At 42.7% G+C, this 23,992-nt stretch overlaps 1 protein-coding gene across 3 annotated transcripts in view; it reads left to right on the top strand.

The window, feature by feature from the left end:
• LOC142996992 (protein sidekick-1-like) overlaps positions 1–23,992 on the top strand; it is a 171,448-nt gene that overhangs the window by 50,877 nt on the left and 96,579 nt on the right. For all 3 annotated transcript variants that reach the window (XM_076148140.1, XM_076148139.1, XM_076148138.1), the window contains exons 2-4: positions 18,879–19,035; positions 21,572–21,678; positions 21,967–22,114. In XM_076148140.1, the coding sequence (XP_076004255.1) occupies positions 18,879–19,035; positions 21,572–21,678; positions 21,967–22,114 (412 nt within the window). The remainder of the gene's footprint in view (positions 1–18,878; positions 19,036–21,571; positions 21,679–21,966; positions 22,115–23,992) is intronic.

Here is a 23,992-nt window from a genome sequence, read left to right as displayed (position 1 = left end):
TCTATCTATCTATCTATCTGTCTGTCTGTCTGTCTGTCTGTCTGTCTGTCTTTTAATAATTATGTCTATTGTAGCTCTGAGTTCTGCTGTTTGTCATGTGGAGCTGAAACACCTACATTATCTTTAAAAGTACCTTGAAGGAATGACGCCTACACTGTTTGTTATAATGTTAAGTCTAGTTATGTCAGTAATTATGAATTCTTGTAAAGGGCCCTCGTGCTGAACTGACAAATAAGGCGATCCAAAGACCCAGAGAGAAAGAACAGTTATGAAGTGTTCATGGTTGAGCTGTCAAATGAGGACTCTATTACTCCTGACTGAGTTTACCACTCTGTTGTATCGGCGCAGTCGGGTCTCTCATCACACCTCCTGTGCGTTCCCTCTCCTCTCATTTTCCCCCCCCTTCTCTCCTTTGCTTGTGGGCTGTCTACCTCCTCCTCCTCCACTGGAGCCCCCAGTGACACGGAGCACAACACACTGTCTGTCTGCGTGATGAATGGATCAGAGAAGCAGACAAAGGAGAAGAGGATGAGGGAGAGGAGGAAAAGGTCACAGTATTTCCTGAATCAAAACCTTGAGTGCTTGACTGTGGAAAGTACCGGTGTTGATCTTTAAAGAGTGCGTCGTCGCTGTGCCATGTGTGTGTTTGAAAGGGAGGTCTCAGGTTTACATGAGCGAGGGTCGTTGCAGGCAGTGACAGGGTTATTTCCTGTTTCCTGCATGGAAGAGGGAGAGAGAGTGCCAAAGGTAAAGTTACAAGTAGCCTGAGCAGACATAGCAACACATGATTTGCTCTCTCTGTTTCTCCCCCTTCTGTCCCCCCTTTTCCCTTCCTACTCATTTTTTCCTAACTTACCGGCTGTCAGGACAAATGGTGACTAACTATAATGGGTTTTAAGAGCAACTGAAGCAGTCGCAGGTCCATAGATTCCAACTCAAAACCATTTGTCAGTGTCGCCCAGTGTGTCTGTGGCACAGTTTTGCCATCACCTTGTACTGTGTTTAAAATATTGAGCTTTTGATTTGATGTAAGATCTCATAATCATGTAACTGCTTTGTGTAAGGCAAAAAGAGCATAAAGTCAAATGTTTACTTAACAATAAATACTTTAAATTCCAAAATAAAACATTTTTTCAAAATAAACACAATAAATTCAATAGATTTAACAGCACTTCAATTATTTTATTCTATACAAATGTCTATGGAGTAAATAAAGCAGATAAACACTACATGCAGTACATGCAAACCTTTTTTAATTAAATTGTCACCTTTCAGAATGTATTAATCACACTAAATTGCATTTTGGATTTCAATTTGATGAATTCTATTCTATTTAACTCTATCTCACAGATCTATCTCACAGACAAACCTGTAGCACAGTTGTAGGCCCCGGTAGATGGAAGCTAACTGAAACGTTTTTTCTTCTGGCCTCCCACGATGCAACATTTCTTTATTTACAAAATGTGGTTGCATTATTGTGGAAACCTGCTGAGTGGTTGTCTGAGTGCGGTCAAGTCTTTCAAATCTCTCTCTTTCAAACATTTTCTGTCTTTCCTTGCACCTTACTACAAACCTATTTTTCTCCTTTATCTTCATGATTCGGTGGTTTTGTGGGTTTATATTCTCAGTGCCTGCAGTTTTTGTCTTAATTGCTTTTTACTGATTCTTATAACATAGATGACTCGTCATTGTCCGTCTCTCTCATGCTGTTCTTTCTTGATGCCTTTACCTCCTTAATTCGGATTCCTAATGTTCACCTTGTCATAATTCACAGTTTTAGTCATTGTTTATTTAACATCCCGATTACTGACTGCAGAGTCAGTAAAGGAAAGAATGTTAATGATAGGAGAAGGATGGTGGCAGAGAAAATGGCAGGGGTGGGGTCTGTTGGAGAGCAGTTTGAAAGAAAATGAAGTAGTGAAGAGAAAAACACAAGATGAAAGACATTTAACATTAGAGGGACTTTCAGAGAGAGACAGCAAGGTGAAGGCAAAACGTATTGTGGAAAGCCAAACTGCCTATTTAAGCTGAGAATAGATAATAACGCCTTCAGAGTTCCTCAGGGATGGATAAATGAAACAAGTGTGAGGATTGATATTAAGGAGGAGAGTGTTAACGGGAGCTAATTCTTTACACTTGGGATGATGAAATGAGTTTGCAGGCCTGAACTGACACTACAGCCACTCAAGTTAAGGCTGTGCTGTTATACTTTGGGTACAAAATGTAATGAATGGAAAAGTCTCTTCAGTCTCTCATCAATCATGTGCTACCTCAATATAAAAAGATCAGTGATTGTGGTAGAAACTGTATGAGAGTTACAGTTAGGGCTGTCACGATGAACCCATTATCATTGACTACTCTGAAAACAATCAATGAAAAATGCATATAATGGATTATTGGGCAATATGACCCCAGAACAGTTGGTGGCGCTAATGCACAATATAATGAGCTCGCTAACCATTACACAGCAAAGAGGAAGAAGATGAGATTCAACAATATGGCGGAAGGTAAAGGTAAGATAAGATAAGATGAGATAATCCTGTATTCGTCCCACAACGGGGAATAAAATAAGAGCCTGGACATTCAGAGTGAGAGTCAGAGCAGGAAAAGACAGGAAGCATTCCACAAAAACTAAACGGTAATGCTGGTGTGTATGGAGACAACAAAAGAGGAGGTTCCATTTAAAAAAACAGTCTGGAAAATGCTATTGTGAGAGTACACACGTTTCTAGCTCACAACTCCATGGACTACATGTTGGACATTTATTATTAAAATGATAGGCATTGGTCATTTGCAATTCTAATTTCTACTCTGATGCACTTGTTTTCTAATCTGTCCTTTCTAATTTGTCCTTTTTTCTCATTCATCATGGTACCTAACTTATTGCACTTCTACTCTAGCTCTAGTTATGCTCTTAGCTGTTGGTTTTGGAAGGAAATGCGCTTACGATTTCTTGTGACCTGAAGTTCTTTTATCTACCTTTGTTGAACGCACTTATTGGAAGTCGCTTTGGATAAAAGCGTCTGCTAAATGACCGTAATGTAATGTAATGTAATGTAATGTACTCGTCTCTTACCTTAAGAAACCCAACCGACTGACACATAGTGAGAGTACAGACTGTACATATACAAAGAACTACACAAGACACCAGACAACTCAGATACAGAGTGAGGGTAAAGGGTTTACCAAAGCCTACCAAACAGAGAGCACAGATGCTAATTTAGTGGCAGAAAAGATGGATCCAAACCTCCTCAAACGACCTTGGAATGTCTGTGTGCCTTTACATTCAGCTGCTGTTCAGAAGCTGCCTTCACGTAGCCCACAATGAGACGAAGCTACTTCGTCTCATTGTGCTACTAAAGAAGTACACAGTTGCATTATAAATAACCCACTCAAGAGAATAGTTCCTGCTGTACTTGACACGACAGATAAATGGAGGGAGAGCTGTATGTGTGTCTTGTGTCTGTGTTTGTGTGTTTGACTGTTTCTGGAGGTTAATATACGCCTGGTGTAACGAGAGGGAAATTGCTTTATGCTGCTAAGCCCTCAGGCTAGAACATCACTGTTATGATGAACAAGAGTTTTACAAAGCTTTCAGTTAAGAGGCTACCACACACACGCACACACAGATACACACGAACACGCGCGCACACACACTGCCTGTCTTTCACTCATGTTTTCTTCTGATATGCAGACGCGTGCATACATTAAGTAGTGCTTTCCCCCCAAATCAGTTTATAATACGACAAGGAATATGTCCGCCTTTGTAATGTGTGTGTGTGTATGTGTGTGTGTGTGTGTGTGTGCATGTGTGTGTGTGTGTGTGTGTGTGGGGGGTGTATGAGCTGTCACAGAGCAGATTGTCCCATCTCTCATCATGGCATGGTCGTAGGGTCAGGGGGGGAGAGAGGGTGGGTGTGGACGACTTGATGTCTTTGCTGATATAAAACCCTGTCAACTGGAGACAGGACCTGTCACTGACTGCGTGTATGTGTGTTTGTGTGTGTGTGTGTTTTTGTGTGTGCGCTTTGAGACACAAAGACTTTGATAAGTGTCTGCCAGGCTCTCAGGACTGTGAGGACCTGATGGAAAGCAACCTCAAAGGTCAAAGCCAAAGAGTGACATCAAATAGCTAAGAAGTATCTGCTTAGTGATTGAGGTTTGGCCATAAAAATGTTGCCTGAAAACACACACACGCACACACACCCGCACACGCACACTCAAACACATTTCAGGGATCAATAGAGTCAGGGACAAATCTGTAATTCAGGGTTACAATAATGAATGTTCCAATTAGGCTGCATCCAGCAACACATCCTCACACAAACGCATTTACAACTTGTGCGTGTGCGTGTGCGGGCGTGTATGTATGTTTTGGCATGCTTGGGTCTGAATATGTTTTTGTCAGTGGTTCTGTGTGTTGCATCAGTGTGTTTGCGAGCTATATTTCTGCTCTCCCATCTATCTCTGTCCTGACTGCTCTCCAGCATTCACAGCTTATTACCTGTCTGTACCATGGCGTCCCGGGGGGGCGGCCCTGGGATATTGCTGCCGAGGGAGCGAGCTGCTGTGTGTGGGTCAGCGTCGGCCACAGGAGTGGGACCCAGTAAAAAAACTATTACCCTCAATTATTTTTGCGTGATATGGCCATGATGGTTGATAATTGTGATTGATAAGCCCCAATTTGTGGAACAGTGCAGCTTGGATTCTGTGTTTTTAACTCTATGGTTGGCTTTTTCTTATCAACAGATAAAATTAAGTGGGGAAAAAACATGATTAAAAGCACGTCGTTGCAGTTTTGTGTCTTATTGGCCATCAGCTGAAATCCGAATGGAGTCAGCAGCAATCTAGGTGCAGAATACTGATACCAATTACAGCATTTAATCTTTAGCCCTTTAGAGGGAGGGGTGAAGAGAGAGATGAAGAGCGGGTGCAGTTAATAAACCCTGGATGTGAGATAAAGCTGTGGCTATCTGTTTCTCCTGTGAGAGTGGGCACCTTTCCATTGACCGAAGAATTTGCCCACCTCTTCAGTCTGTCATTGATACCCAGCTCTTGTAGTATGCTGTGTACCGCTGAATTTTGTTTTGACATTTTGAGAAATGCTGCCATGGGAGGTGTCGAATGTTTACGCTTCCTGTTGGAAACGAACACGCCGTCCCTGTTGGCGCAGCTCTGCCTTCAGCACCCAAACAGCTCTGGAGTGATCGTGACATTCCAGCTGTGTGCGCCACCGTCTGTTGAAAAGATCCGGAGAGAGAAGAAGGACTCCGTGGAGTTTCCGAGGTACACGGCTGGTTGAGTTTACCTTCTAATCTGGGATTTGAAAATCAAGCTTTGTTTCTCTCACCAAAGATAGAACTACACAGCTTGGCCCCCCTGTGCCTCTTTTCACCTTGTCCTTGTGTGCGTGAAATTCTCTCAGAATGTGTCTCTCCCTATGAAGACGGCAGCGTGCAGCCGTGCAGCGCAAATCTGAAGGCATTTTCAACCACAAGTTTATATCTCAGTGCTGCTAGTGTAGGATTTCCATTATTCCCTTTCATTTTATCCATCATTATGTAAAGCATTTAGACTGTATTTTTTTAACTGTATTAGAAATGTTAATATTTACATTGAAACTAAAAGGACAATTACAAATGAATGAGTATAGCCTCTATTAAACTGATAGTACACTGATGCCCATACATTTGGAATGAGTGTTTATCCCAACTTAATGTGCAACAGTGTACTACTTAAGCCATAGTTTCAGACCATTTCAGCTCATGATGCTAATTGCAAGGTTGCAGAGGTTGGATGATCCACTGTCACATTCAGAGCTAATTCACCCGAAGAGAACATTGAGAGCATTTGAATTATGATGATTTATTTATAAAACCTGAAGTCATGACAACAAGTGATCCTATTCACTGCACAATAAAATGAAGAACTTTCCAAATGAAGTGAGCCGCAGTTTGTAGCACTTTATTACATTATGAGCATTGTAACAGTTGGAAGAGTAGTGCTGTATGTTTTGCATTACAATTACATCATTATGCTTGTCAGACAACCTCTGATGACTTTCAGCATAGAGAAGATGCATGCACATCATTCATTATGCATTAGCAATGTTTTCTGAGTTACTAAGCACCAGTAGGCAGTGTGGTATTTTAAGCATACTCGGAGGGAAATATGTACACATAATCTTTACTCGGGCATCTAACAGACGTTGACAGATGTTTCTACGGTTTATATTTGGTGTTTCAACTCACTAATTTAAGGTGTTTTGCTTTCTGGGGTCGAGGTGGCTTAATTGTGAGGTTGTTAACTGGTGTAGGTTTGATGAAATGGCAGATGTCTCATTCTAGCGCAGCCCCTTATATGTGACTTATGCTAAACTGCTTGACAAAACACATGAGAAATGTCCCTTCATTTGGAATTATCTGTTTAACATGAATGTACAACATGAAAATAAGTTGGCTGAACTTTTATTTTGTCCACATTTTGTTTCCAGTGTTGTGCAGCAGTTTTTATATGCAGAAAGCTCCTGAGGCAGTCGTTTCTCTGCACAGTGAGGAAACTGCAGAGTCCCAGCAAGGGAGAGACTGCAGAGCAGAGAGGCCTCACTGCCAGACCTCCTGCTGATTAGGCTGATTAATTAGACTTAGACTTTATGGAAGTGATATTCAGAGTTTGTATGCAAATAGAACTCGCCAGCGGTAGCAGTTGGTGCAATATTTGTGCGTTCAGCATGCATGTTTGCGTTACTGCCCCTGTCTTACTCCCACAACCTCTGTGCTCCCCATGGCACCATGTGCACTAACACAACATGTCATGTTGGTAAAACATGAAATGATAATTTATTCCATTGTTTTAAGTTTTAATTAGTTATACATTATCCTTATAGGAAATCTCAAGAGCTTCTTCAGTTTTTGCTTGAAGGACTTCTGTGTAAGAAATACTGACTGAATCCTCCACTTCCTCCACACCACAAAGCTTTTTGTGAGCCATGCAAGGCGTGAAGTTATGTTATATATGCCACAGCCAAAGTAGTTTTTGTCCCCAGGATGTTTCTTATTGAATACACTGAGGACAAGAGAAGGTGTGAGGTAAGAGAGGAGGAGTGCTCGACCCTCTCCAGGTTATGCTGACTTCATATTCTTTTTTTATATGGAGACAGGAGCTAAGGCATTTCCATCATACAAACACTGCAGAACATGTGTAGGACATGTAATGCATTTGTGTGTGAGAGAGCGATTGCTGATGCGTGTGTGTGTGTGTTCGTTTATCAAGTTTGTTTGTCAAGCGTGTGGATAAGCCTCTCAGACAGACTGGCAGATGGGCTGCTTGTGAAATTACTTTTTCTTTCATTTTCCAATAACTTCATATAATATCTTCCATTTCTCTTCAATCTTTCTTTGCCGTATACTCACACACGTTGTCTTAGCAGTACACACACACTCATTACTCTCCCAGACACACAGGCTTCACTCTCTCTCCTTCTCTTTTCCATCAGCATCTCCTCCGTCTCTCATTTTCGCTCTCTTCTGGCGGCCAATAGCAGCGCTGATGGTGAAAAGCCATTTTTAGTGAATCAGTGTGTTGCTGTGTCTTTCCCATTAGCTATTCATGAACTCTCCCTCCTCAGGTCCATACACCTGAATTAGGGTCTGTGTTCTGGTTGCCAAATGAATGTGGATTAACGAGAGTGTCACGTTCAATACAAGTGTGTGATGTCACCAAGAGAGAGGAGGAGCGCGAGACCGAATGCTTGTTTATCTCATCAACAGGCAGCAAGGAAAGCCTTCTCTTGACCTACAGCGATTTGTTTTGTTCTACTGAAATTTAAGATGGATTAGCTTGCATATGCCAATTAGTGCCCAGTTCCATTATGTGTGTGTTAGATGGCGTGCACTTGGCTGTTTTTGTGTGTACGTGTGGGCATGTGTGCGCTCCAGTCCAGTGCCAGTTTCTCTGAGCTCACCCTTTGTCATCATAACCATAAAGGCAGATATAAATAATGAAAGGAGAGAAAAAAAATCTAAAAAAATGGAGAGATTGAAATGGAGTGAATGAGTAAAAGTGCTGACTGCTTGGGGGGGGGTTGAGGGGTGATGGAATGCTTCATCATCGGCCGCCACGCTAAATGACAGCACGGGGACGGCCGAACGAGGCAGAGGAGAGGCTGAGATGGAGACGGCAGGGCAGCACTCTGAGCTGGAGAGGCAGAGGGAGGAAGGAGGGCTATGGCTCACGGAGTTCATTGGAGAGGAAGAAGTGGAGCTGAAATTGAAGAGAAGAGGACTACGGGAGAAGTGAGAGGGCGTGCATTGGAGCGAGAGGGGGAAGGAGTGTGAAAAGAGAAGTGTGGCATATGCACTCACCTGAAATCACTTTTCCTCCTAATCTGTAATTCAACTGATCTGGGCCATCGAGGGCAGGGAATACCAATGAGTCGTCGCTCTGTCGCCCTCTGTCTCTTTTACGGCAATCAATGTCATATTAAAGATCCACAGGCTCACACAGTACATGCATGACATACTGCTTTTATCTGTCCCAACACGTATTCATAAGCATGTACACACTTGACACACGCACAGACAGACACATACAAACTCATACACACACACACACACACACACACACACACACACACACACACACACACACACACACACACACACACACACACACACACACACACACACACACACCTCACCACACCACATTGAATTACAAATAGCAAGAGGACTCAGGAGATGAAACTCTGAACTTAAAATTCCTGACTTGCTTTAAAGTTTTCAGCCAATCTCTCTTCTTGTTCTCCACCAAGAGAGTGTGCGTGTGGGCGTGTGCGTGTGTGGGGGCGTGTGCGTGTGCGGTAAAGGGGTCTGATATCAGCTTTTCTGCTTCCAACAACAGCTCTCTATCTCCGGCGTGTCCATTTAGCATGCTGACCCTGTCCGTCGGGTGTCTGTGTCCGTACTTCAAATGTGCATATTTGCACTTGTTCAAGCTGCGTGTGTTTGTGCAGGTGTACTTACGGGGTTAACGGGTACCTCAACATATATAAGGGAAAGAGAAATCGGGCAAAAAAGTAAACCTGCAGTCAGGGATTAAGGCTTTTTTGATATTTAATTCCAGTATCATAGAGAGGTCACAAGTCGCCTGTTATCAAAGGTGCTTACAGTGGAGAACGACTTGGCAGCGGCTCTTGACGACGAAGCCATAAAAATAAGGAAAAAGAAGGCAAAGAATGAGACGGTGTGCCCATCCCGCTATTCAGACGAGGAGGGCAGATGGGAAATTAATGTTTTATTTAACAATTGCAGCGTTTAGATGTCTGTCTGAAAGAGCCGAGGAGGCATTGGAAGTAGAAAAGATGACGGAAGAGTTCACTTTAAGGATCCTACACAAAGCAAAGCCTGAATCACCATTTCTTGCAAGATGTATTTTTGCTCTGAAAGTTCTACTTTGTATGAAATATAATGCAGCCCTCTGTGGATTGTTTCCCTGCCCTCTTCATCATAAACCCAGTTCAGTTCAGTTCAGTTGTTTTACACTTTGGGTTGAAGAATAAATGATATTGTTATGTATTCAAACACCATTTGTAGCATATCAAATTACCAGACTTTCCTTAAAACCAGTGATTTCAACCATTTATGTGGTTTCTTAAAATGTAATCTCCCACTATCACAAAATGTACAGCACTTCATACAAAGTTGTAGACACACGGTAAAAGGGGACATGTCTGTCGTCGTATTTGACTTGTTTTATTTTGGTCCTTGAGATGGAGTGTGTGTTTCTGTTTCTATTTCTTACCCACACGTGAATTGAGGTTATTTAGAGTTTGAATGAGTCTTGCTGTCTCTATCAATAATGTGCTGATGAATACTTTCTGTTTCTGTTTTTTCTCTTGAGCCCTGCACAAGCTCCTCTTCAGTTACTCCTGCTTCCCTAAAGGAAATGGAGCTGTGTTCCTTAAACAGTCTCAGGCCCCTTTGGAATACGTCTCACAGAGTTTGTGTGGCTTTGTGCGATTTCATGAATATCAGTACTGTGGCCTGCTGACTGATTCATACCAGATAACCAGCACCAATATGTGGGGAGCTGTATGCTGTACACTCTTGTGGAAAGAACTGATATGTTATGCACCATCCTGACTCACTGGGCAGAAAGAGAGAAAGTAATGATTGACTTGCCCACCACTAGGCTTGTTAAACTATGACAACAACTTCTATTAATGACTGGATGACACCGCCGTGCCTGCAAACAAGGAGAGCTCAACTTTATCTCAAAGAGTATTTGTGATAGCACAATGATTAAAGGTGTTCTTTTAAGCCCATCCTCCTTGTTTCCACCCAAAAGACTTCTAAAAATATTCTTCTTTTGACGCTTTGAGAAATAGAGAAGAGATAAACAATGAATTATTCGTTGAACAATGAGCCCCTGTGCCTAAAACACTTCTCTGCCGGTGTGTTCATAGTCATTATCAGTTGGGTTGTTGCCATAACACGCAACATCTGTGCTACAGTACGTATGCATATAACCCTCTCTCTACATCTATATCTCTGTCTGAAGCTTTTACATATGTGTATAAGCGGCAGTAAGTAAACAGTCTTAAAAGGAAGACCTAGGATATCTTGTCAAGGACATTTCAGCAGTGTTATTGAATTAATTTGAGTCTGTAAGTCTTGTTTGGTTAGACAGGGTCTGTCCTTGGAATGGTGTGTCAGTGAGCTGCCCTTCTGAGGGGGAGAGTGATGGGGACAAGACAAGGTGTAGTAGAGGAAGGAAATATCCACACACACACACACACACACAACCTTACACGTAAATGTCCCCTCCATATCTAATAATGAATAAAAAATATGTGGATCAAATCAAAGTGCTGGTAAATGAGTCAGCCAGAGAAGCCAGTCAGGTGGAGTGAAACTTAGGGCGATAACATTTGTCATGCCCACACTGGTAACAAGTCAATGGCACTGCTTGAGGACATAACATGCCTTTGAACAGCCAGCTAAGCTTCACGGCAGTTCAGAATCAGTGCTACGGGGCCGAGTAGATGAAAGGAGGACAGAGGTGAATACGGTGAGGATGGTGGAGACTTATGAGGGGAGATTTGATAAAACATTTCAGAGATGAAACACCGGCGACTGGGACAAGGTTCAGAGTGTATGTCTGGGACGAGCACTGGAGATTTGCCTCTGGATCGGGCCTGAAGTTTATTTGGCACCAACACAAGCAGAGCAGAACATAAATTACAGAGTTGCAGTACTGACGGTGGTGTTTCCCTTTCAGGTTTGTATCCACAGGCTTCAGATATAAAGTATAGGTTCTTTTTGCGGTCAGCCACTGCCAATATGTTTGGGTATGTGTTACTAATGAAGATATGAAATTACACCTTTCTGAATGAATTCACATTTACTCCACAATGTAGCGTACCGTGTTACATTACGTTTGACATTCCACCCTGAAGTGCTCGTGTTGCTGTTAGCGCGGTTACGTTCTTTGCCGCAATACATAATATTGTCGATTTAAGGTGGATGCAGACGGAAAAGCTGTCTTCACAATCCTTTAGTAAAGACTGAACCTACAGCGGTATATTCTCCTTCCCCCAGTCGCATTTACCACTGCGATCGACTCGTAATTCTGCTTTTTGACCTGAAGGCAGGATGAGACAAGAGGAATGTTTCAGTAGTTATTAAAGAGCTTTGACTGTCTAAGGGATGGAAAACAAAACACCTATATCAGTGTGGTGTAATGCTTTTATTACAACTATATAGTATAAGTATTTAGAGTTCACAGCATATGTGGGAAATATGACAGCAACCGATTAATCAAAGCTATGTAACAAAGCTCAATCACCGCTTTATCAGAACTCTTTGGGGAACTGTGACACAGCTACTTTCCTAGTTGTAGTCATCATTTGGCCCATATACCCCCCAAAAAACTATTGTAGCAGAATAAACCTGACCTTCTTACTATACGAAGAAGTTGTGCTGCCTTCTAACGACTTAACAGACGAATGAAGTGCATATGAGAAGGTGCAGACGCAAGATGACCTTCTACAGGCTGTTAGGTTGGGTAAGATTGATACGTCGTGACCTTTTCCCACCATCTGTTTGATCTGCGATGGGTAATCGAAGGTGTAGTTACCCAATGTTAACTCGGTGCACCGATCCCTCGGACTGAAACCGCATCCTCGCAAAAAAAGCTTTAAAGCTGCAGCGGTTGACCCGCACAAGAACTGTAACAAGTGGAGTAACAAACCTTAATCGGAGCTGAACTAAACCACATAGGTGTGAAAATGGCCAGAGTCGGTTCATTTTGGAGCGCTTCACTGGGTTAGACCTTGGGGTCCTTTTGTAAAGCAGGTTAGGTCAGACACACATGCCCCATTATGCCCTCATTAAAGCAATACATCAACCTTTTAAAATTAAATGTAAGCACCATAATGCCATTGAAATCGGCTTAAACATGCTTATTCACAGTAACAAAGCAAACATGGACATTGTAAACCACCTCTGCATGCATTTCCTCTCCCCCTGGATTCTCCTCATACTCATGGTAACTCATGGTTACTCTGTGTGTTATGTATGTAGTATTTGGGGAGCGTTGAAATGGTTTTGGTCCATGTATCCATTGATCTCATGCAGGAGAAGTCAGAGTCTCAGTGAAGTCATGGGAGCTTGGTGTGCATGTAAATGTAGTGAAAGACCGGGCCGTAGGATAATTAGTGTGAGACCTGATCCTGCTGTTTAAAATTTCCTTTGTGTTCCCTTCCTCCTCATTCCTCAACCTCATTCCTCTCTTCTTTACTCCGGCGACCTTGTCCCTCACCCATGTCCTCCTCCTCCTCCTCCTCCTCCTCCTCCTGCTCCCTCCCTTCTTACCTCTGTCTGGTGTGGCTGGGCTGTCATGGTGATATCCTGGGTGCTGTGGTTTTGATCTCAGCCTTCAATAATGAATGAAAGGCTCCGATTCGTCAATCACTTCAAAACCGTGTAGCACACAATGGCCAAGGTCAGGACAGTGGCACCTGTCTAAGGGGATGATGGCTAGCATAGACAGATGTGTGGAGGGTGCACGCAGGCACGCACACACACGCGCACACACACGCACACACGCACACGCGGGCACACACACACACACGCGCGCAGACACAGATCACCTGCTATTTAATAAAGGACAGGCAGACAAAAAGAAAGGAAACAGGAAAGGGAAAATAAAATAGCTCCCTTAAGATCTGAGCTAATAGACATTCCACTAAAGACAGGTCATTGGGTGAAAAGACAAATGGATAATAAAAATTTAGGACAATTAAAGTAGAGTAGAGAAGAGAAGAGAGAGTATGGGAAAGGGAAAGAGAGAGAGAGAGATGGAAGGAAGGACAGATTGACAGTCTCTTTCTGAATGAGAGGTTCAGGTTGTCAAACACTCTTCTCTCTCTCTCTCTCTCTCTCTCTCTCTCTCTCTCTCTCTCTCTCTCTCTCTCATATTCTTGATTGCACGTGTTTTCTGTGTACATGTGGACTTACATGTAGACTGTCCTTTCCTTGGTCACATCAGGTTGTGTGTACATGGATGTGGATGTTCTACTGCACGAGGACAGTGTTACAGTGTGAGAGAAGGATGGAGTATTGAGTCAGATTTGTCAGACTGCCACTCATCTCAATATGGGCGTCAGAAACAGTGTGGATGTGTCAAGTGTGTTTGACGTGTGTGAAGGGCGGAGGTGACGCGTAGGTGATGTGCGATGATTGCGGGAGTGTCACACGTGTCTGTCCCACTGTTCTCTCCTTTGTCATATCGCTTTTTTCTGTCCATGATCTCATGCCTTTCTGTTTCGATTCGTAATTGTGTGTGTGTATCTGTTTAAACACAGGTGTGTAATCTCCCCACAGAGTGACTTGTTTTTAATGAGGGGATATAAAATACTCAGTAGGACAACAGCACAGAGCATGAATGCATGAATGAATGATTATCTCTTGTGTGTTTTGAAATGTGTAAGCATTGAGGGTGAGAGGACCTTCTTTCAGAGAGAGAGGAAGACCGCGTCTCACTGGGGTGTGTGTGTGTGTGTGGGGTGTTATTTACTTACCCATTCACCCCCTCTCTTCTCCTGTCTGCATATCACTAGATCGGAGCTGACAGTTGTTTGTGTATCCGCATGTGTGTGTGTCCCAGCAGATGTGCCCCGTAGTGTTACCCACATCTTAAATGTCACTGATCACTGTCTCTTCCACCTGATTACCCCCCATCCAGGATCTCCCTCCTCCCCCATGTCACGCGCCCCACATACCTCCGCACCCCTCGCCAATCCGCCCTCGTCTCCCCTCTCCCTCTCTGCTTTGCTTCCTGCGCACAGTTTACTACATCCTTTATGTCTTCATCTTCCATCCGTGCATCTGTATATGCGTCCATATACAGTGTGTATATGTTCATATATATGGAGAGAGAGAGAGAGAGAGAGAGAGAGAGAGAGAGAGAGAGAGAGTTAGGTAGCAAAGTTAGGTAACAAATCCTGCTGTGAGTGTTAGTATGCTTGCTATTGTCCGTTCCAGCGCTGTTCTCCTCCCCTGAGTGGTTCTCTGAAGGTTAAATACAGCATATGTCTCCCTGCTCACCCTTTCTTTGACTCTCTGTATTAATTGTGCACTTTTGCTTTGTTTTTGTTTGGCGCTCGGCTTAAGCGAGACAAAAGTCGAGCGTTTTGACTTTCAACTCCATCTGGGCTAGACTGCTTACCTCATCTCGCATGTATTTGTGGCCGCTGTGTGTGTGTGTGTGTGTGTGTGTGTGTGTGTGTATGTGTGACAGGTTGACAACACGTCTCCAGGTTTGACACGCACCAATCGGGACATCAGGATCAATCCGTCACCTGTCACCTTTTTGCGGCAAGCTGTCAGTCAGCGATCGGGGGAACAGGGATTGGTGCAGGCAAGGAGGGAGGGGGTTAAAGAGTGATATATGGGCGTCAATGAACCATTCCCTATTCCTCCGTGCATTCTTACGGTTCTTAGTCAATTAAACAGTTCAGGTTGCTGCTTAGCACGTGAGAAAACCCCTTTCACCATTCAGCTTCCTTCTGCATCTACCAGAGGCAGAGAGGGAAGGAGAAAACACTCCTCACTCCTACTCCTTTGCTCAAGAATATCTCCCTATTTTCTCTCCCGGACTAGTGCTCCTTTATCTGTTGCTTTGTACCCGGACAGTTCAGTCCTCAATGGGCTCACCGGCTTGCTTTAGTTCAGTTCTCCAGGGTCCTGTTGGGATCAGTGGGTAAGCTGCAGCCTAGTGGATTAGAGCTGGGCCACTTTGATTTCCACATCATCAAAGGCGAGCAAGCATTTACTGCTTAACTGTCATTTGCTTTGGTCAGTAGATCCCTTCTGCTAGACCTCTGTATCCCCCGTATGTGCCTGCGTGTTTGAGAGAGGAGAGAATTGGTTGTCAATTGATTATTTATAGAGTTTATCAGCAGGAGGCAGAAACCATTTGAGCTGCAAAATGCCATTGTTTACCTGACTTGTTTGTAATCTTCTATGGGGGAATTAAACCCAAATTCCTCCATCATGTATATTTCTAAATGATTTCTAAATCATTTTCTACCCTTGCCATGCCAAAAACCCTCCTTAATTCTTCCTCTCTCTCCTCCTACACTGTATGCCCAATTAAATGTTTTTAAATGCCCGTTGAAACACTCACAGGCAGACTTATTAGATTAAAAAGCAATAGAACTAATTTGCAGCACATAATCAAATAGACCGCTGTTACCATGGAAGAAGAACTGCTTAACCAAGCAACTTTTACCCACTTACTCATAGAAAAATTACGTGTAATGAAGTACACTTTCCCTACAAGCTCACGCAGGCTGAAAGTTGATTCTCTTCCTCTCTCTTTTGTGTGCGTGTGTGTGTGTGTGTGTGTGTGTGTGAGAGAGAGAGAGCGGGAGGGAGACAGAATGAGATCCCCCTGCATCAGTATTCAAAGGTTATAGCCCATTCTGCTGCCTTCTCTCACAGTAGGAGTTCAGTTCTGCTAAGAAAAAGCGTCTTCTTTTTTTGAGGGAACGAATGACCCTATTTTTGACCTGATACACACAGGACCTGTAAAGACACGTTCGTGCACTCACACACACACACACACACACACATCATAAGCATTGTTAGAATCAGACCGCCAGCTCTGCTCTCTATTTGTGCTCATATCATTGCTTACAAATGCATCGACTGCACAGGGGTTTCACTCCATATCTATCTTTTTTTTTCCATCCTAAGCTGAATCATAACATCACCATCCAAAAAAGTCAACATTGTCTGTTCACATGCACAGTATAATCAAGGTACGCAATGCATTTTGACATGCTCTGTCCTTAAGGCAGTGGTGTTCAGGGTTTGTGCCAGAGTCCCACAGCTTTGCGTATTTTCCAATTTTTTTTTCTGTTCGACCCGACCCAGATTAGCCGAAGTAGTGAAGTTCACCTGATTAAGAGTGGGTGCCTCCCAGATCACGAATGGAAAAAACACATTCACAAATATGCTGCGCCATTCGGGGAGCAAGATTGAGAACCGCTGCCTTCAAAGAAATAGCTTGCACCACATCACACTGCAGTACAACACAGCACACTTCCTCCCACTGTAAAAATGGAGAGAGCGAGAAAGAGAGAGAGAGGTGAAGAGGAAAGGAGAGAGGATTAGCTTACAATGAACTATCAGGCCTGGAGCATAGACCCTGCTTCTCTTCTCCTATGCTCCCATTCCCCTCTCCTCCGTCTCTCCCCCCCTATCACAGTGCTTATCGCCGAGGCAAATTGAATTCCTCCATAGAATCTCCTTAAGCAGCGACTCAAAACATAAAGGAGCAGCTGGAGTGTTTACGTACGCATGAGATGCATATGTGTGCATCTGCCTAATGTCTCTGCTGTCACCTTTGCTGGCCAGTCTCCTGCGTACCTAAGACACAAAAATGGAGACATTCTGTGAGAGGGATAGGCTGGAGGGCAACGTGAAAGGGAGGTCTCCATGGACAAACAGGTTGTCTGATGGTACAGCTTCTGAGAAAGAAAGATGGATAAGAAAGAAAAAAATTGTCAGAGAGAGGAAGTGTCATGTTGACACGACAGTGACGGGGAGTGTGTGTGTGTGTGTGTGTGTTTGTGTGTGTGTGAAGAGTGAGCAGGAGAGAGAGATGACATCTTTGACGACATCAGTGTGTGGAAAATGTCCCTGTTGATCTCAGAAATGGTGTCTCTATCTACACACACACACACACACACACACACACACACAGGAAGAGAGTGGTAGTAAGTAGTGGTGATTATGAGCTGTTAAAGCTCTGTCTTTGCTGGTCCTTCCCTCTCTCAGACACACACACACACACCAGCACATACAGAGGCAGGAGTGAGGTTTAGTTCTGGCCACTTGTGTGACATTTGGGTCTGCTAACATTGTCTGTAGAAATGGAATATTCCAAATGAATTCTTACCTGTACACTCACTCAGTCTCTTTCTCTCTTGCTCTCTCTCCCTTTCTCTCCCTCTTGCTCTGTTGCACGTGCGCGCACACACACACACAGACACACCCACACACACACACACATATCTTTAATTGAACATTTCCCTCATATGCATGAAGCAGGCAGCTATCAATCTAAAAGAGAGGGACAGTGGGTAGAAAGGTGGCCCTGACACACACACACACAGTAGACACAGAATAGGGAAGAGTGAACAATTGAGTTGGGCTGAGGATGGTGAGGAAATGTCACAACAGGATGGAGGAGAGAGGATTGAGCTGACAGTGGAGGATGTTAAGCTCTTCCTTAAAATTATGGACCTGTCCACAGTAGAGCCACCTGCCCCCTCATCTGTGTGTGTATGTGTGTGTGTGAAAGTAGATGGGATAAAGTAAATCAAATTTCATACATCCCCAATTCCTCCCCAACATACTCGTATATACATGTCGTATTGCCCGTGCAGACCGTCACTGCTGACTGGTAGTGTTTGGTTGTCAGCCAGGTATGAGCACTTGTGCCAAGAGTAAAAGAATGGATAGTGTTGTCTACACAGCAGGCAGGTGAACTATTCAGCAGTGGGTGCTTCATTTCCACCATCTCATCATTGAATCCAATTTTTGCACTGTAGGTCAACACGATAGATTAGATTCTAATATTCCATACCATATCAAGAGGATTAATTATAGAAGATGTACAATCATGTGAAGAAGTGAATATCTGCAAATATAGTCTGAGTCTTTATTATACGCTCATACATTATAATATACATTATTCATGTGAGGGGCATATTGAGGCGAAGTTTTCATTATCTTTATTTTTCATTGTTGCCGCACATTCCAAATCTTTCTTGGTGGGTTCTTCCCAAGGTTTCCTCAGCATCTGAAGGAGTTCCCTTCTTTTCATTGAGGAATTTTTGTTTTCCTATACTTTAGTTTTGGACTTCTGGTGTGATGTTCAGACTGTATTTGTTTTTTCGTGAGTGGAACTAATCCTCAGTATTCAAATGTATGAATATGAATTTTGCACGCAACCTGTTATATGAGGCGTTTTTTTGTGTGTGTATATATATAATTGACATTTCATTTGTGCTTTGATGTCAGATGATGAAAGTTTGAAATTTGTTTTTATACCCGCCTTGACATTTGCTTAATGGCTCCTGCCAATATTGTTAGAGAATTCATGCATACCAATCTGAATCCATACACTGAAACAAATCAGTGTATCAGCTTTGGGTGTTCCTGTGCAAAAACACTACATTGGAATTGATTTATTTTTCATGAATAAAGCTCAATCTCGTCCTTTTTGTGTTGAGTGTGACTGAGGTATCATGTGTTCATAACAAACAATCCCTTCTTTTTTCTGTGTCCCTGTGTTTCTGTCAGAGGTGCCCCCCTACCTGCAAGGGGGTGTAGTGGGGCAGCAGGTGGTGCTGGAGGGGAACAGACTGGTGCTGACCTGCTTGGCTGGAGGCAGCTGGCCTCTGCAGTATCGCTGGAAAGTCAACAACAGCAACCTCACTGACTGGTCACCACAGTACAGGTCAGTCAGTACTGAAGTGTATATATCTTTGTTATTTGATGTTAACACATGCTGTATATGCCTGCTTACCTGCCTGCCTATCATCACTCCCTTTTTCAATCTTTTCTTTCCTTCTATTAATTCCCCTTCCTCCCTCCCTCCCTCTCTCCCCCCTTCTTCCTTCCTTCCTTTCTTTGTTTTGTCAGTTTGTCGTCTTCCACTTTTCCATCCTGCATGGAAATGCAGCTTCTGCATAAGAGCTATACCAGTTGGTGATAGAGTGTGTTTAGGAAAGGTCACAACGTTTAGACAGCGGAGCCAAAGTGAGATTAATAATTGCATTAGCAACATAAATATGTATATGGTTTGGGTAAGGAAGAGATCAATATATTTTCTTCTTTTCCTCTCTTCTCTGTCCCTCCCCTCTCTGTGTCTGTGTGTGTGTGTTGTTTTGCAATAGCCAAACATTCCCTCTCTACATAACTCTACATAGGCACACTGCAGCTGTGAAACTAAATAGTTTTTCCACATCATTCAGAAAGAGAGGGAATTTTGGGAAAGCATCCACACAGAGGGAGAGAGGGGTTGAGCCAGCATGTTGCAGGCAGGCGCGTGAGCCAGGAGGCGTTGTGTAGCATTGGAGTGCTCCCAGCGTTCTGGCTGGTTTAGTTTGGCGAGGGCAGGGCTGTGCTGAATTGGCAGGGTGCTTTGTGAGAGAGACCATCTGCAATTACTGGCCTGATTTTATTGTTATACATTGACAGCCTTACTATTAGTTGCTTTTTTACTTGGCACCGTTCAATGTGGATATTGAAATTATGTCCAGAATGACTCATACCTTAATAGAATGACTTCAGTTACCCTGCATAGCCTTTTTACCTTTGTGTGTAAAAAAGCTCATTAGTAGTTTTGCTCCTGTCCTTTTCTACAGCCTCATTTTTATCATCTTGGGTTAGGTTAATGTACAGTTAACTTAAGAGTGCAACACAGTTTCTTTGCAGTGTCTTTGCACTTACCTCACAGCAAAAAAGATGAATCCGCTCAGAATTTTGGTGCTCCTTATATCTGACCCTAACCCAGGTTCTCTGGTTTCCTCCCATCCTCTTGCTAGATATCAGAAGCTATTGTGCTAATTTGATAGACAGATACTTACAAGGTATTACATTACGATCATTTGGCAGACGCTTTTATCCAAAGTGACTTACATTACATTACCACCCTTCGCAAAGGGGGGAGCAATTGAGGGTTCGGTGCCTTGCTCAGGGGCACCTCGGCAGGGGCTTGAACCGGCAACCCTCCGGTTCCCAAGCGGAAGCACTACCCATATATAGGTATATGATAAATCTACCCAAGACCAACTACCATAAGTACAGGACCCACATAAACAACATGTTTAGTGGAAATTAAACACAATACATTGCATTTGTTGGAAAACCAGTTTGGCTTCATGAGGACATTAAATCATTTATTGTATCTGTTACCTTGAATTGAATCCACAAGTCACAATAGCAAAAGTCTAGTCTAGAGGGAAGTTTTGTTGATGTGCTGATGATGTCTTAAGGCACAGTGAAATCATTCTTGTCCTGAATCTCATGGGGAACAACACACTGTACAAACCGGGCCGAGGCTGTGTCAGAGAAATTCAAAGAGAAATGATTGTATTGATTTGGATCTGTCAGCATTGAACTTTGTGTTTAGTGTGATGTAAAAGAAAAATTTAAAAAATACTGACAAGCACACCATACAAGCTTCTTAAAAAGTTAGTGGAACACACAAACACAGTACTGCAGTAGCTTTAAGGCCTTTGTGTGCCTCATCCAAAGCAGCCCTTTTCTGAATAAGCGAAAAAGTCCTGTGTCATAGAGCAGGGAAGGGGTGGTGTGTATGTGTGTTTGAGGGAGACCCCCCACCAAATTGGCCAATGAAAAAGATGGTTCCCACCTCCTTCCCATGTGTGGGACAAAGCATACTGCAGCCTTCAGCACGTGTCCAATATCAGAATCGGTTTTAGGATGAGAGCGTTTTGTGTAATGTGTCATTCCTGATTCATTTGGAATTGCATTTGTGAGTCTTTGTGTACATGGTGTGTGTATGTTGGGAGGGTTTGTGTATTTTGGCAGCATATTCTGACAGCCTGGGAGTTAAATACTTGGCGGCCCTGGTAATCATAATGAGCCTCAAAGTGACGTCCAGTTTTTACAGTGTGTATCAGGTGTGTGTCTTTTTTGTTTTTGTTTTCTATGTGCGTATGTGCATTTGTGCATGTCCAGCACAGAACCAACCCAGATCCCTTGCCAGGCTTGCCATTAGAGACGCACAGTCCATTAAAACCACATTAACAACCACTCTTCAAACGCAAGCACACACACAATCAGCCGATGTACATGCTCAGATCAAGGTCAGAACAATATTGAAGGTACATAAGAACACATACGGTACATATGGACAAACCTGCTTCCATCTTCTTTCATTTCTGTCTCCCCCTCATACCCTTGTTGACTGTAAGAGAGAAAAGCAAACTTTCATACTCACTCTGAATGTGTCTTTCCATCTTTAGACTGTCTATCCCATCTGTGAAGCGGACTGACGCCGGCCTGTATCAGTGTATGGTGAGGAACCGGATGGGAGCAGTCATACACAGGAGAACAGAAGTGCATGTGGCCTGTGAGTACACACCCCACTCACAACACAACTATAGCCATCACAATGCTGTAATGGTTATAAAACCAAATAAAAACACTGATATCATAATTGTGTGACAGCGCTACTTAAAACCCACACAAATGACATTTTTTGACTCTGCTGTTTGGATTAGAAAAGATTTGTTGTGTTTCTGTTGTGTAATTTTATTAAATCTTTTTTCTGTTTAATGATTGGTAAATGAGACGATTCTCTGGAATCTTACTGCTTCAGCTCTTCATCGCGGCCCCTCTCCCTATACTCTTTCTCCAGTTTTAGGCAATTTCTTGACAGAGGAGCAGAGAAGAACGGTGACCCAGGGCCGAGCAGCTGTCATCAGCCAACCTCCTCTCGACTCCTTTCCCCGACCTGTAGTCACATGGTATAAAGATGGACAGAAGCTCACCCGTAACAACCGAATGTAGGTCATATTTTCCCTCTTTCTCTGTCAAACACACACACACAAACACACTCACACACACACACACAAATAAATGAATGGATTTGTGAGTATGTTGAATTGACCGTAACCCCAACCATTATGTGCCAATTCCGACCCTTACCCTGTTCTTACCCCGATCCTAATTATAACTTGAACTTCATAACCTCGAAACCAAGTCCAACCTAATGGTTAATCATGCAGATGATAAGTGAGTCCCCACCTGTGACAATGGAAATGCACATGCTCATACATAAACTCACCTACGCATACGCACACACATTTTAAGCACACTGCTTGAGACTTAATTGAAATGTTAAGTTCATAATTCTTATCCCTGATCATCATAACATTTAGAATTCTCTAAAAAAGCACAAATGTTAATAAAATGAATAAGAAGGCATGTTGACAACTTAAAATAGGACATTATCTAAAGGTCAAATTACTTTTTAGTGATTTAAATTTGTCAATCCTCTGATCAACTAAATTCTATGATATTAGGTGCAATGCAAAACTTTTGTAAATTCATGCTCTGTGGTTTCCTTTGAAAAACCTTTTAAAACATATTTTAGAACTTGAACCTGTTTGAGTGTAAGCTGTGGTGTAAGTAGGCAGTAGTTTTATCAGCCTTTTCTCGCTCTCTGAGATCACTAACTCCCCATCAAAGTTTAGTATTGCTCCCTTGAGTGCTGTGCTTCTTTATAAGTGAAACTGTCAGTGGCCTTGCTGCACAAACAAAGAGTCATACAGCAACTTTTTCTCACTTTTAATGACAGCCATCACCTCCTAAGTACTTCTGCGGGAGCATTGTGGAGTCAGGTTTCATAAGCTTTTTTGCCAGTGGCCCACTTCAGGTTTGACTTTGAGTTTTTCAAATTTAAATGAATGTAGAAAATGACTCTCCTATATAATAGGCTCTCATTGTGTGTGGCCTAATGACAGTAGACTGCAATTATTTTGTTGATCAAAACACTGCCTTCATTGAACTTGCCAGAGCATCTCAACTCTACTACTGCATTAGCCTCCTTAAAATGTTCTTCCTGCCGTCTTTTGTTCTTGGTACACTTACTGTTCCTGTCATGACAAAACCCATTAACTTTAAAAAGAATTAGAATTGACATGACATTCTCAAAAGTACTACTAAGCTTTACTGTGTTCTGTGCAGTGTTACACAGCTCTCTTTATTGTCCTGTCACACAGCACGATTATACACTGCTACTCCTACTACTAGTACAAGTGCAATCATTGATGCAGCCAATACAAATTCTACTAAATAGGATTGAAATAAAAAAACATACCATCGCAATTTATTTCTGGTAATATATCAGTAGGCTGTACCAGGACGACCTAGCCGTCACTCCTTCAAACAAAGAATCATTGACAATTGTCATTCACAACCGCACAAAACTAGGAGGCACTTAGAGAGCTCATACCTCTGCCAAGGCTGAGTAGTTCTCCAATTATGTCTGCATTTAACAGACATAATACCTGTTAAATTGCCTAGAAAACCACAATTGCTCTAAAAACGTATACGTATATCAGCGAAACGCATCATCAATATCCATTTCTCTTTGCCTTTTGTTGTGATTTGTTTGAGAATAAAGGTATCCAGCTTCATTTCTTATGATGAAGAAATGAAACCACAGCACAGCTTAATTTAAATGTGGGTCTGTAAGACAATAGAGTCACACTAGTGTAGAAACTGCACGACCAGCAGTGGCAGGATGACGTTTAAATAATGTTGAAATTTGTATATAGTGTAGAATTGGTCTTGAAATAGTGTCATATAAAAAGTAAGCAATTCTTTGGTGCATGATAATTACACATAATTCCATGTATATCAACATGTAGATTTCTTTA

The sequence above is a fragment of the Genypterus blacodes genome, unplaced genomic scaffold (assembly GCF_046128005.1).
Source record: "Genypterus blacodes isolate CSIRO-AG114 ecotype Tasmania unplaced genomic scaffold, CSIRO-AGI_Gbla_v1 ptg000039l_1, whole genome shotgun sequence".
Classification (NCBI taxonomy): Eukaryota; Metazoa; Chordata; class Actinopteri; order Ophidiiformes; family Ophidiidae; genus Genypterus; species Genypterus blacodes.
This window is presented reverse-complemented; position numbering and strand designations above follow the sequence as displayed.